At 40.4% G+C, this 12,770-nt stretch overlaps 2 protein-coding genes across 2 annotated transcripts; both read left to right on the top strand.

Moving 5' to 3' along the window:
• Nucleotides 1–9,727: 9,727 nt before the first annotated feature.
• On the top strand, nt 9,728–10,891 carry LOC135488599 (neuropeptide CCHamide-2 receptor-like). The gene has a single exon (XM_064773243.1). The coding sequence runs from the start codon at nt 9,728–9,730 to the stop codon at nt 10,889–10,891; it is 1,164 nt and encodes a 387-aa protein (XP_064629313.1).
• Nucleotides 10,184–12,748, top strand: LOC135488107 (neuropeptide CCHamide-2 receptor-like). The gene has a single exon (XM_064772546.1). It carries the CDS (start codon nt 11,707–11,709, stop codon nt 12,733–12,735), a length of 1,029 nt encoding a protein of 342 aa, XP_064628616.1. The 5' UTR covers nt 10,184–11,706; the 3' UTR covers nt 12,736–12,748.
• Nucleotides 12,749–12,770: the final 22 nt, after the last annotated feature.

Below are 12,770 nucleotides of genomic sequence, written 5' to 3'. Positions count from 1 at the left end.
GGCTAATAAACCTACCTTTTTACGTAAAAAACTTGGTTTTATACAAAACAACTTAGTTTTTTTGCAATAAAACCTGGTTTTATTGTAAAAATGTAGGTTGTTTTGAATAACTGGACAAACGGCGTGCAAAAACCTACTTTCTATCGAGAAACTTGTATTTTCTACCTCGCCCCATGTACACAAATCCGCGATGTTATCGGCACGAGAATGGGCAACCTCGGCACCACGTGGTACTAATGTACTAATGCTGCACTGCACTGCACTCTGTAAGCTAGTTAGTGAGACCCTAACCTCATCCCAGATAACTCAATGTAGGTAGGATCGAGGTTTAAAAATGTAAGTTTTCTAATAAACCAGGTTTTTTTCAAAAAACTAGGTTTATTAGTAATAAACTTAGTTTTTTTGAATAAACTAGATTGTTTTGGTAATAAACCTTGTTTTATTGAATAAATGGACATTTCTGTACAGAAACTTATATTTTATACGATTATGTGGTAAAAAACCAAGTTTTTTAGGTAATAAAGCAGGTTTTTTAGCATAAAATGTTAGTTTCTGTTAAAAAACCTACTTTATTAGGAAAGAAAGTAAAAAAACTTGGTTTTATTAAAGAAACTCGGTTTATTAGCTAATAAACAAGGTTGTTTTAAAAAAACCTATATTTTTACCAAATAAACTTAGTTTATTAGGTAAAAAACCAAGTTTTTTTGAATAAATCTAGGTTTTTTTAATTACTGGACACTCCGCTTGCCATATACGCCTACCGAATCGTCCGACGTCGTTTTCCGACATCGAACAATGGAATGTGCGTTCGTGTTCGTGTTGGCGTTTTGGCGGTTTGAGACCCGACGTTTTTTTCAAAATGTCATCTATTCGGTTACTGGTATATGCACAGCTCGCGGTGGCTCGAAGGTCTATGAGTTGAAGGCCGATGTAACCTAACCTAGCCTCTTTGACAGATTAGCACATGAAAAACAAACGTGCCTCGGTCATCTGCGCTCAGTTAGCACAAAGGCAGATTAACTCTCTACGCCATGTGTTGGCATTATACATGGTCAAGGATTAGTGGCACACTTTTATCGATGTCCAATAAATATGGATGGACAGAAATACCAATATACGTGACCTTCATGCACTTTGGTTTCTGGTCTTTATTTCGCAGCCTGAGTCTGTCCATTGCTTCTATAAACTCATCCCTCATTCTCGCACCCAAAATGTTGAAGGTTCCTTAACGTCATTCCTGTTTTTATTGGCTCATGTCAGATAGGCCTACGGATATAAGACCACTTTTCACAGTTCTGCAATTCGCTTTGTCGTGACATAAAAGCCTGCTTTTGAATTGGCTGTTGCCGCGAAATAGCAGTTCTTCGGTGATGTGATTCCAAGGTACCTTTTCTCTCCTGCATTATAACTTCTTCCTAACGGTTTATAAACCCAACGAAAACAAAACGCAGGCTCCATTCAATATAATGGAAGTTGGTTCGGAGGCTGAAAATGTACCGGTATTCTAAATGCCTTCTTCTACTTCGCGTTTGATTTCCTTTTATTGTTGTGCTACAGAACCAAGCCTATGTCTTTTAATAATGAACCTGACAGTCGTCTCCTGTTCCTCTTCTATGATCCTGTGTGCTTTGTCTCCACTGATACACAGGTTTCAGATGTCTAATAATAGGATAGCAATCGAACCCCAAATTCTTGAAATGCCAGGATAGCCTAAAAGGCCTTCACAATATGTCAATTTAAGTTGTGTGTTCATCCTTCCTCTAAATCTGATCATCATGCTAATGCTCTTAGTCCACCGGGTCCAATCAAACTAAAAGCATCTCGTTCATGTTTGAGCATTAAGGACGACATCTTTGACAATAGCAGATATAAAGTAAGCAAAGTCTACTGCACCGTTCAAATTGAAAATAAATTGAGAGACAATTTAACCTGGGGCTACTTTGTCAAGCTTAAACTCTGCACTTGTCTTCATGACGAACTTATTCATTAAGAAGACAGGCCATAGAGTCATTCCAATGCTTCAAGGTGCAACCACTATTATATGACGGTTTTGCTCCCACACATAGAGATTGACGCTGACCTTTATCTTCATATAAGAAGAGACTGAACACAAAAATAAAAAAGAGTAAGGTTTTTCAGCCATTACAAATACAGTATGTACCCAACAGATATTTTTCTGTAAAAGGAAAACCCAGATGGTTAAAAACCTGCGAGGTGCATTTATGTACAGTGTTACCCGACTGGAAAACCTTTTAAGGTTTGTCGAAAGCTGAGGGGAACCTTTATTTCTAAGAGTGTATAAGTAAGACTATCAACTGGTCATTAGCCTTAGTTTGGCTGTCCTTCTAATGGGTTGGATCCTGTCACATCGTTAGAGTTCTTGTCCAGTCTAGAGAAGGGATGGCAATGTGTCATACCTGAACGCAAATGCCAACCACCAAGGCCGACTTTTCTTTCAGTTTCCCGTTGTGGCCTTGAGAAGACGACTTGGGAACGCCTCGAGGGAGTGAGTGGGACCAGGCGATAAAAGACCAAGTTCAGCGCAACTTATTGTTTGAGGCGGCCACACACGATGACATTTTTTGAACGCAAAATGCCTTAAAACCACCACGGAGTTGTATTATAGTGTCAGTGATACCACTAAGCCTCTTGTCTGAATTGGTCTTTTTGGTACGCCAATGTTTCCTCGGAATGCCTTTAAGAGATATAACCAAACAACAAGTCACAATCGCTTTAGAAACAAAACAGGTATTCCTATGACAAAACGAAGCGGAAATGTCACTTTCTAGGGAATGGCTTAGAGATGCATCTTTTACTTGACAAAACGAAGCATAAATGTCACTTTCTCCGCCAATTGGTTATAAAATGTCTCGAAATTAATGCCTGCCGAGTTCGACTTATTCGCACCATACCTTTGAGCATGTTATTATATTTGGGCACCGTTGTCTCAATAACTCGACAAACAACAATTCAATTTGTTTTGCCGGTAAGCCCTATACTTTTAATAATTCTTACGTTTATTTGCCGTTATCGACTCTCATGGAAGCTGTTTCGTGGGAGTCGATGTAATCAAGATTTGCCCTGTTTACTCTTGGATAAAACAGTTGAACAATGGGTATTTCGCCCTAGGTTCGAAGACAATAGGCCGTGTACTGGGCCTGAATTCGTTAACTGCGAGGCAAAGGGCAAAAAACCGTAATGTTTATGAGAAAGCATGGCAGTTTACAATACAGGAAGGACGCAAATACTAACCAGAAGCTATCGTGGATAAGATAAAGTACCCATGAGGCCGAAATCACATATTCGAGACTGATTTTATTCAGAACACAGCAATGCCAAGGAAAGTTCCAGATGTTGACTTACATTGTAACTCTCATCGTCTACCGCCGTTCACGTGCATCAGTGCTTTGACCCCTCCGGAGTCAATACAATTTGCGATAATCATTGGTTAGCCTAATAAAAGTAATATCTTGCTTGGCATGTTCGCTGACAAGTTGGAGAAGCTGAACTGTCGTGCATGAAGTTTCTGAATGACAGGTCAATTTCTTCGTATTCCCAATTCGGAACTGGTCTGGCAACCGGCAGCAAATTCTCTTGTCAGATCTGACTGTATAAGATTGCTGTACAACGTATCTGTTTATCAAGTAAATGTCACGACTGACCATCTTGTAGTTGACTTGAATTGGCGAGAACATTTTCCCGATCCTTTCCAAGGGCGTGGCTAGCTATCGAAATAGTCATTCTTAGCCATATCAATGGTTATCTGTTCCTACTTTCTTCGACTAGAACAACTAATTAATGGTTCTTTTTACTAACCTTTAAAAAAAATTAATTTCACAGTTGGTGTAATAGGAACTGACAGATAAGTTGTTTTTACTAATATATTTTAGTGTTTACTCAAAAACAACCAGTTAAACTTTGTCATTTTATGTACATTTAACATTTCAGTGAAATTCAACTACTCAGGACAATCCGAAATAATTCCTCGGAGCATACAAACCAACAAATTAAATGCCAGATATTCCCCTCTGGTTGGCCAGACTTTCTGCGGGAAATGGCTTTTAGAATTCATAACTTTCACAAAAGAGGCCAAGGAAGTTGGTTCTCAACCGCTGAGCATAAGAACGACACGCTTTGTTTGAAGTTTCTCTTCTTCAAACGGTAGGAAATACCACTGCTTCAGTATTCAAACATGCCAAGTTGACACTCGAAGAAGTTTGCCGCTAAATGGATTAAAACAAGAACGTATCCTGAGTTGAATATCGCCAGCGGGTAAGAGAACGTGTAATGGCAGAAAAGCTGAGTTTCTATTGTGTAATAAATACTTTAACAAAAGTAAATTCCCTGGAGCCATTGGTAATATTTTCTAAAGTATCCATAGCAATGCAATAAACACGTTTCGTGATAGGATGTCATCAACGCTTCCCGCTGGAAACCCTGAGTCGCCTTCTTGGTAAGTCGGGTCAGCCACTTAACAATCCCGCGACGCGACACTGCGAGTTCAAGTTGGTCCCAAAGGTTTCAGAGCACCTGAAGCTAAAATTGTCTGTAATTGCTTAAGAACATTTTTAATGATAGAGGGATAAGCCCCTTTTTCATGAAATTGAGGGTCGTTTATTTACAGTTGGTCTAGCCCTGTTGAGCGGATGACTTCGGCTGAGTTTTATACAATTCACCTTTTTTTCTCCCATTTTTTTATGTTTATTTTAGTAATCAGTTAATATCATGTTGAAAATTTGTCGGTAAACTCTAAAAGCTTATTTCAAAGAACGTACGCAATATATATTCTCAGGAATAGTCAACAACTTGCATATTTGTATTTACGGTAAGATATATTGATTTCCATTACACGAATAACGATAGTAATGATATAATAAAATCGACTTTTGAAATGGCTCGCGTTAACCTACAAGACTTTAAACGCCAATAGAGGCAGAGGCAGAGTAGAAATATTGGAGACAACTGAGCTCATCTGAGTAGAATTCGCCACTCACAATCTACAATATCATTAGTCCCGTTCCTTGATCTACCACGAGTGCCATGCAGCGATATCCGAATGAATCTCATTTCTGTACCTGCTAGCCGCGGTTGTGATCCGCGTGGAGATCAGCTATTAGTAGAATATTGCAATAATTGAAACATATCGAACTTGATACCTGCATTTAGGTGATTCAGTTCATAAATATTGACATGAAATAAAGTGAAAACAGTGAATTTAAATTGATGACCTGTAATTATCAATAGAGGTTTAAATATAGCAGCGGAGTGAATGAATTCAACCTCGAAGGATACGAATGATAGTAAATATTCAATACCATATGACTCACAAAACTAGAAAGCATCAATAGTTCGACCAAAAGCCAGGTGTAATTAGCCTGTTGTATGTATGTCGTGGTGACCATTTTGGACAGAGTCTTGAAAATAATCCTTTAACAGAATTATTTAATGTCATCGACATTGCAGCTTATGGAGAGAAAAAAACTTTTGACCGTGTGTTGGGTGAGGCCTAATTCTTCCACTACGAGGCAACGGGCAAAATTACATGATTTGAATTTCCGTTCAATAATTAGAAAGTCAGTGAAAATATAAAAGTCGTCACACTCGTCTTTGAGTTGGTCATGCTCGTCGCCTTACAATCAATCACACTTTATGATTAGTATTTGACCATAATCAGTGTGTCCGAAATTAGGATGCTCTCGATCTTGCCGGCGGACGTGCTTTGCCTGAATTTGATTGGATTCATTCAATTGTAATCTGCACCGGAACCGATTAACCCAGGTTACATAAATATTGTTCAATTTTGCATGAAATCTATCGCTACAATGAAGAGATTTAGTGGAGAAAGCTTTGCAAATTTGCGAATATTGCATGACAGAAATAACGTGCAACTTTAGATATTGCTGACGGTTTAACAAACACACATGTCTAAACAAATTATCCTTGGTCAATAGTCAAGAAGAAGTACATGATTGTATACACTTCAGACGCGAGGCGGCTCTCAAAAGAAAAGGCGACCCCTATCATTCAGAATGACAACTTTAGACATGGGTTTATTAGCCTTTTGCTCATTGTGCTTTACTTCTTCTTCAAATGCCTGAGGCGTCCTTTTTAATTTCCTTGACTGAGAAAATTTGCCTTCAAGCCACTGTCGAAGAAGAGGGTCTAGTTGCTCTCTCAGCGCATCAGCTGGCACGTTGCCCACGTGTAGACCGCCAACCCATGCATGCAGATGTCGCCACTGTTTTTCAAGATGGCGTCGTGTACAAGGATTTATTTTATTTTATTTTTCTTATCAATCGAGTATATATCCGTGCGACAGGGCATGGAATGAAACATTGTTTGGCCTCAGCTGATTAATTTAAGATTTGGTCTCCACACATTGGTTGTCTAGATGTTGTTATTGCTGCTCTGGGTTTCGAAGACCGCAAATTGAACACGAAACCACCATCAAATCACCCCAAGAGAAAACACTGATAAATAATGAACATGCTTGGCATAATATTGTCATAAGAAAAGGTGGAACCTTCCTATGATTTCTGAAGGAAATCGTCATAGTTTCCGATATGCTTTACACGTTATTGGCCTTCAAGTTAGATCAAGTGCAGTGTGTAAGTTGAGTTGAATTGTGTACTGCAAACCACCAAATGTTCGGGGTTTTGAGGATGTCACGATTTTTTTTTTCAAAGAAAATAATTTTATAATCCGACATAATTAACTGTACTCCTTGCACGTCGTAAATCGAGTGTTGCCTGACGTTATGGTTGTTGCCTGGCTCAACTTTTCAATGCCTGCTTTTACTTCTTATCAATTCTACTTTTCACCAGTTTGACAGAAAATCGATGAAAAAGCTGACAATATCTGCCAAACAAACTATCTCCCATTCTTTATCAACAAGCCGACAGATGTTTTTAATCGTGCAAATCAACCCACTGAATTCAAATTTTGGAAAAGAATGAAAAGATACTATAATCCTTGCATCGAAATGAGTGTTTTCGTACCGTCAGATAACAAAAACACCATAAAATAGCAGAATAAATAGTCCTGTGATTTAAGAAAAGATTATATTCCTAATATGGCGGGTGATTTGTTTTAAAATTCACGAGTGATAAATGAACGTGAAGACATCATTAAAAGCTACATTGACATTTAATCAATATTAGTTATTAACCAGTAGAATTATAACTAATGCCTCTTGTCCGCTGAGCCTATATCATTTAGAAAGGCTACAAAATCAAGATAGAGCTATCCTCTTCAAGCGCCAAAAAAGGAGCTTTCCCCGTGACGTAAATCGTTCGATTTCTTTCACGACAATCGGCATTACCAATGTCAGATTCATAATTAAACGGCCTGATTTTGTCTTGTCTCTAATATTACCCCAATTTGGCGGCTTGTAGATTGTCCATTTCAAGATTTCTAATCGCAGAGTGGCCGTGTTTGTTGTCATTAAATGTCATCAACAGATTCGTCAGATTGAATTGGCCAGAGTTCATCTCTGCTCTTTTGTTTCTTCAGACAAGCATAATGAAAGGTGTGTTGATTGATGGAGCGATAGTTGATAGTACCACAAGCCGTTACATAAATCTGAATTGCAATGGACGCAGGCAGTCTTCAAAACAAAACAGCAAAGAATATTGCCACAAATGCATAGTCACTAAGTTCTTGAATGTATCTGAAAGCAGAAACATCTGCCAACACTCATTGTATACATTTTCGGGTGTAACTCTGCAGCGCCATCTACAACGGAACCATCTTGCCGTTCCCGAGTGATACCTCGATCATGCACCAGTCTTCGCTTCGAAACTGATTCAAGATGATTTGTGGTGATGTACCTGGTGCGATTGAATCTCCCACATCACCATTAGTTGCCCGTGGCTGTTTTGGTAAATCGACCCATGAAAGCTGTGCCGCATGGTGGGCTGAAGTTATCAAGATTTGCCCTGATAACCCTTTGATAAGACAGTAGAATAATGGAATTTAGGCCTAGGTACGAGCGGACTTAGACTCTGTGTTGGATTTGGTCTGATTTATCTAACTCAGTTGCAAAATAATGTAATGCGTCATCTCACAGCCTGTGGTCAGGAAAAAAAGATGTAAATTGCTGCTGGCGTTGCGAAAATGACTTCCAGGGTCGCAAGAGCCCTGTTACCGCGAACCAACTTCGTTTTTCCTTTTCAGCAAATGCAGCGACACGTTTAGAGAGTTTCACGGCTAACATCAAATAAATCAAAACTCCATAAAATGACCAGCAACTTAGTTTCATCAAACAAAACAAAACTATAAACAATAAAAGTAATCTGAGGGCTCGCGTGGTAGGCACGGTCCATAAGCCATTACGATGGATTTCAGCCAACAGATCCGCGTTATTCATGACGGGGATTCTTTTGGTGTGGTTAATGATGCACAGGTAATGACACCAATTCCAGCACCACTAATATTATCTTGCTTTGGCAGGACAGTCCAATTTCGTGCCACACTAAATCAAGTAATCACACATGACCGCCAATAACCTTATTATTTCCCGATAATAAAGAGGAATATTTAGATCCAAAATGCCTTAATTATCTCAGCTTTGCACTGGACCAAAAATATCTCAAGCCGAAGGACCCCTGCTTCCTTTTTTGTATCAATTCCGAAACCATAAGCACCTGAATTACGGCAAAATACTGATTGCTAATTCACTTCTAGAGAAAAAGCAACCGCGACGACAAGTCAAGACCTCTATTAACATAGTATTATCTTGCGCGCGCATTCGATGAAGACAAATTAAAAGTAAAACGCCTCAGTGAGCGATTTGAGGAGAGTTACGAGCTACCCAAGAGCGCCCCCTGGCTGTATTGTCTTGCACCTCGATAATCAGTATTTCTCGAACAGCTGTCATCTGAAGCTTAAGTAGTTAGAAACAACGTGTTACGTCTATGAGTTTCATTTTCACGCTGGGATCACGACGAGTAGTGCATGTCGTCTTTGTTGACTTTCTTATAACTGATCACCATATTCAAGTCATATTCGATTTCCTTCTCGGGCGGCTGTGATTGTCGCCAATGGACAACCGCCGCGTCTTTCTCGTATTTTAGGTAAGGCTTTTGGTGATCAGCAAACACTTTTGACGTCTCACAGCTGGTGTCTGATTTTTTAACAGAGGGGTCGAACTTTTGATTGTGCATCCAAGACAGTTTGACGGGCATCACTGCATGTGTGAAGTTCAACATTCGGCAAATGTGACAGGTGCATCTTTTACGTCATCATTCTTCATTGATTACGGAACGCAGCCTAGGAGTGCGCATGATTTGTTTTCGTCACGACGTACCGCTCCCCAACGGCTAAGGTCAACATTTTTCTTGCAGTATTCCGCTGAAAAGTATCGATCTGGTGATGTACCGCAGCCGAGGGTAGAATAACTATCACTTTACACAAATCAGCAACAATCGACTTCAAACCAATTGGACAAAGCAATAGTTTGATGGGAGGAACAGTGATACGTCGGGTTATTCTATACAGCAGTGAATCATCGATATCAAACGTACTGGATAAAAGACGTTGTTTACAATAATAATATCCCAGACTTATATATAGTGCACTTACGACAGAACAGATGCTGATCAAATGCGCTTTGACTTAATCATTGCCTTGGTCTATCTTCAAGTAGAGAATGCAATTAGATGTTACGGATACGTATGGAGTAATGAAATAGGCCGCAATACATTTCTTGGGAATAAACATTCGAAACATGGATAACTTCGCCGACGTTTTATTCAATAAGACTGAACATGATAATAATTCCACGGATAGTTATGATGAAATCGTGGACGCAGAGCAAAGTTTGGAAGCTACCATAATTCCCGTCGTCTTCTGCCTCATATTCGGCCTGGGATGTCTGGGGAACGGAACAGTGCTCTACCTAGTGGCCAAGTACAAACAACTTCAAACAATCCCAAATATGCTGATTGTTAACCTCGCTGCAGGTGATATGTTGGTGATAGCTGTGTGTATCCCTTTCACCGGAACCATCTACTCGTTTCCGAGTTGGATGTTTGGGGAGCCGCTGTGTAAGTTGAACGAATTCTTGCAGACAATATCCGTGGCTGTCTCAATATTTACCCTGACTGCGCTTAGCGTGGAGCGGTATAAGATTATCGTCTACCCGGCGAGTTACAAGGCAAGTACAAACTGTCGATACGTCACGTGTATTATCATACTAATCTGGGTGGTTTCCGTGATTATTGGTGTCCCGGATGTCGTTTCTGCACACGTCAGCTCTTTTGAAACCAAGTCTGGAGAAATGATGAAAATCTGCGTCCACTATCCACCGACTTGGACCCACATGTATCCAAAGGTGCACAGCCTGGTACGTTTCGTCATACTCTTCGCCCTTCCACTTCTTATAATAAGCTTCTGCTACGTCAGACTTACGAATAGGCTTCTTCAGCCAATCACAGACTACGACGTGGCGCCGCCGCAAAATGGCGGCGAATTCAACAGCTTTGGCGCGTGTAAACATACGGAGGCAGACAAGGTCATGCTGGAGCAAATCCCGCGGAAGGGTACGGTCATCAGGCGCCGGGAACACTTGGCGAAACTAGTCCTCCTTCTCGTTATATTCTTCGCCCTGTGTTGGTTTCCCAGACACATCTTCCTCCTTTGGTACCACTTCGACAGCAGCCCTTTCAATCATTTCTGGCACATTTTCAAAATGGTCGGATTCTGTTTGACATTTATCAACTCTTGTATTAACCCTTGGGTGATCTATTCCCTCGATATGACCTTCAAGAATTACTTTCGGAGGCATTTATGTTGCTGCTGTTACAAACGGCCTAGTGAGGAAATGATCCCGTTAGGAGATCCAACTGTTGACATGAGCGCCACCTTAGATCAGTCTGCAACCTTCGTGTGATTTCGTTCAAATAAGAATGTCTAAGTTTATTACTAATTGAACCAATCAACTTTTATTGCGGCAATTTAATACAATGATTAGAAAATTATGATTGGAATATACATCACTGACCCAATTGCAGGTAGTTAAGTGGCTGCAGGTTTGCATGTATCAAGAATCTGTGCTCCGTGTTGGGTATAGATGCAGTTTTTGAAACTGATGTGGTGTATTGAAGTACCGGACGACCGAAACCGAAAATCTCCATGGTCTGTTTGGCTGACAGAGTATTCCATGTATCCTCCTAAGTTGGAATTTATATTGCACTGATACTTGTATATGTAAACGTTGTTGCACAAGTAGTTGGATCTGGACAATGTGAAGGACTTTATATATTTTGCTCTTGGAGGAAGATAGTATGATCTACCTTAAGTCCTTTGGATCGTCAAATAAACGATACGTTAGCGGTTTTCTCGTTTGTCATCAACTTGTATTTAAGACTGTACGCAGAAGTGGTTGTTCTGGATTTGGATGGTGTAGTGGCTAATGTAATAGGTGTCATTAATGTGAGCTGGACTTTTAGGAAATCTTTCTACGTTTCGTCGTTTAACTTATCTTATACTTTTAGACTGTGCACAGAAGTAGTTGCTCTGGGTTTGGATGGTGTTTCTGATTTAAAGGACGCCCAATATTGTACACGTATCAACTACAAACACTCGACGTTTTCTCTGTTTAGCAAGCACCGGAAAAGCTACAAGATTTCATGGACTTTTGTGTTTCTTGACGAAATTGTGTTTTTTTTCGAACCCTGGAGCCCTCAACGCCGGTTACAAGAAACCATGACTAGCACATCAGGATGCGTCGTGGCTGTTGTGGCGTCTATAATATTCATCTTGGTATGTCTCGGGAACGGAACGTTGATATTCCTCATCGTCAAACACAAGAAACTCAGAACGATCCAGAACGCTTTTCTGTTGAGCATTTCCGTAGCGGATTTGTTAGTCGGGGTGGTGTGCCTTCCCGTCTTTGGAGCAACATATGCTTTTCCGAACACTTGGATGTTCGGGGTTGCGATGTGCAAAATTTATGGATGTCTAACAACTGTGTGTCCTGCTTTGTCGATTTTTACTTTAACATTCTTAAGCATTGAGTGTTGTACAAACATATACCGCCAATCAAGCACCAGCGGTCTGTCTAGCTATGGAAAAGTTGCTATTTTATTTCTTCTATGGTTTGTGTGTCTGTGCCTGGGACTCCCAAACTTGATATTTGCGAACATCACAACATTGCAGTATGGGGAACAAGCGGACATATGTTTTCAGCACCCAGTGCATCTGCAGGGAAGCTACACCAGGGTCGATGCGCTTGTACGCTTGTTCATTTTCTTGGTTATCCCTGCCCTTATCATCGCAGTCTGCTTCACGCTCATCGCTGTCAAGGTTTTCTCCATCGGGTACTGGAGTACCAGCGCAGGTGGAAACGTCTACCCAACCAACTCGGAGACGACACAGGAAGCTGAAGAGGAACAGTCACTCTCCCAGGTTGCAGACCCGAGAATCAGCGCTGGTACAGAGTCACGTTACCCTATCCTTATTATGACTCTCTCTGCTGCCTTTACATTTTGTTGGATTCCCTTTCATGTGTATATGATGTGGTTCTTTTACGATTCGGCTGAGTTTAGTCACGCCTGGCACGTCTTCAGATTGTTTGCCTTGTGTTTGTGTTTTGCCGATTGTTGTGTCAGACCGTGGATTGTCTTCGGTCTTGAGAAAACATTCAATCATTATTTCAAAAAGCACCTTTGGTGTTGTGTTAAAAGAACGGCATCAAATGAAATGATCCCGTTAAATGAAAATGGTGAACAGTAAATAACACAACCTACAACTAATCAGATACCATCAGG

The sequence above is a fragment of the Lineus longissimus genome, chromosome 5, assembly GCF_910592395.1.
Source record: "Lineus longissimus chromosome 5, tnLinLong1.2, whole genome shotgun sequence".
Classification (NCBI taxonomy): domain Eukaryota; kingdom Metazoa; phylum Nemertea; class Pilidiophora; order Heteronemertea; family Lineidae; genus Lineus; species Lineus longissimus.
Note: the sequence above shows the minus strand (reverse complement) of the source record. Positions and strands in the feature narration are given on the sequence as shown.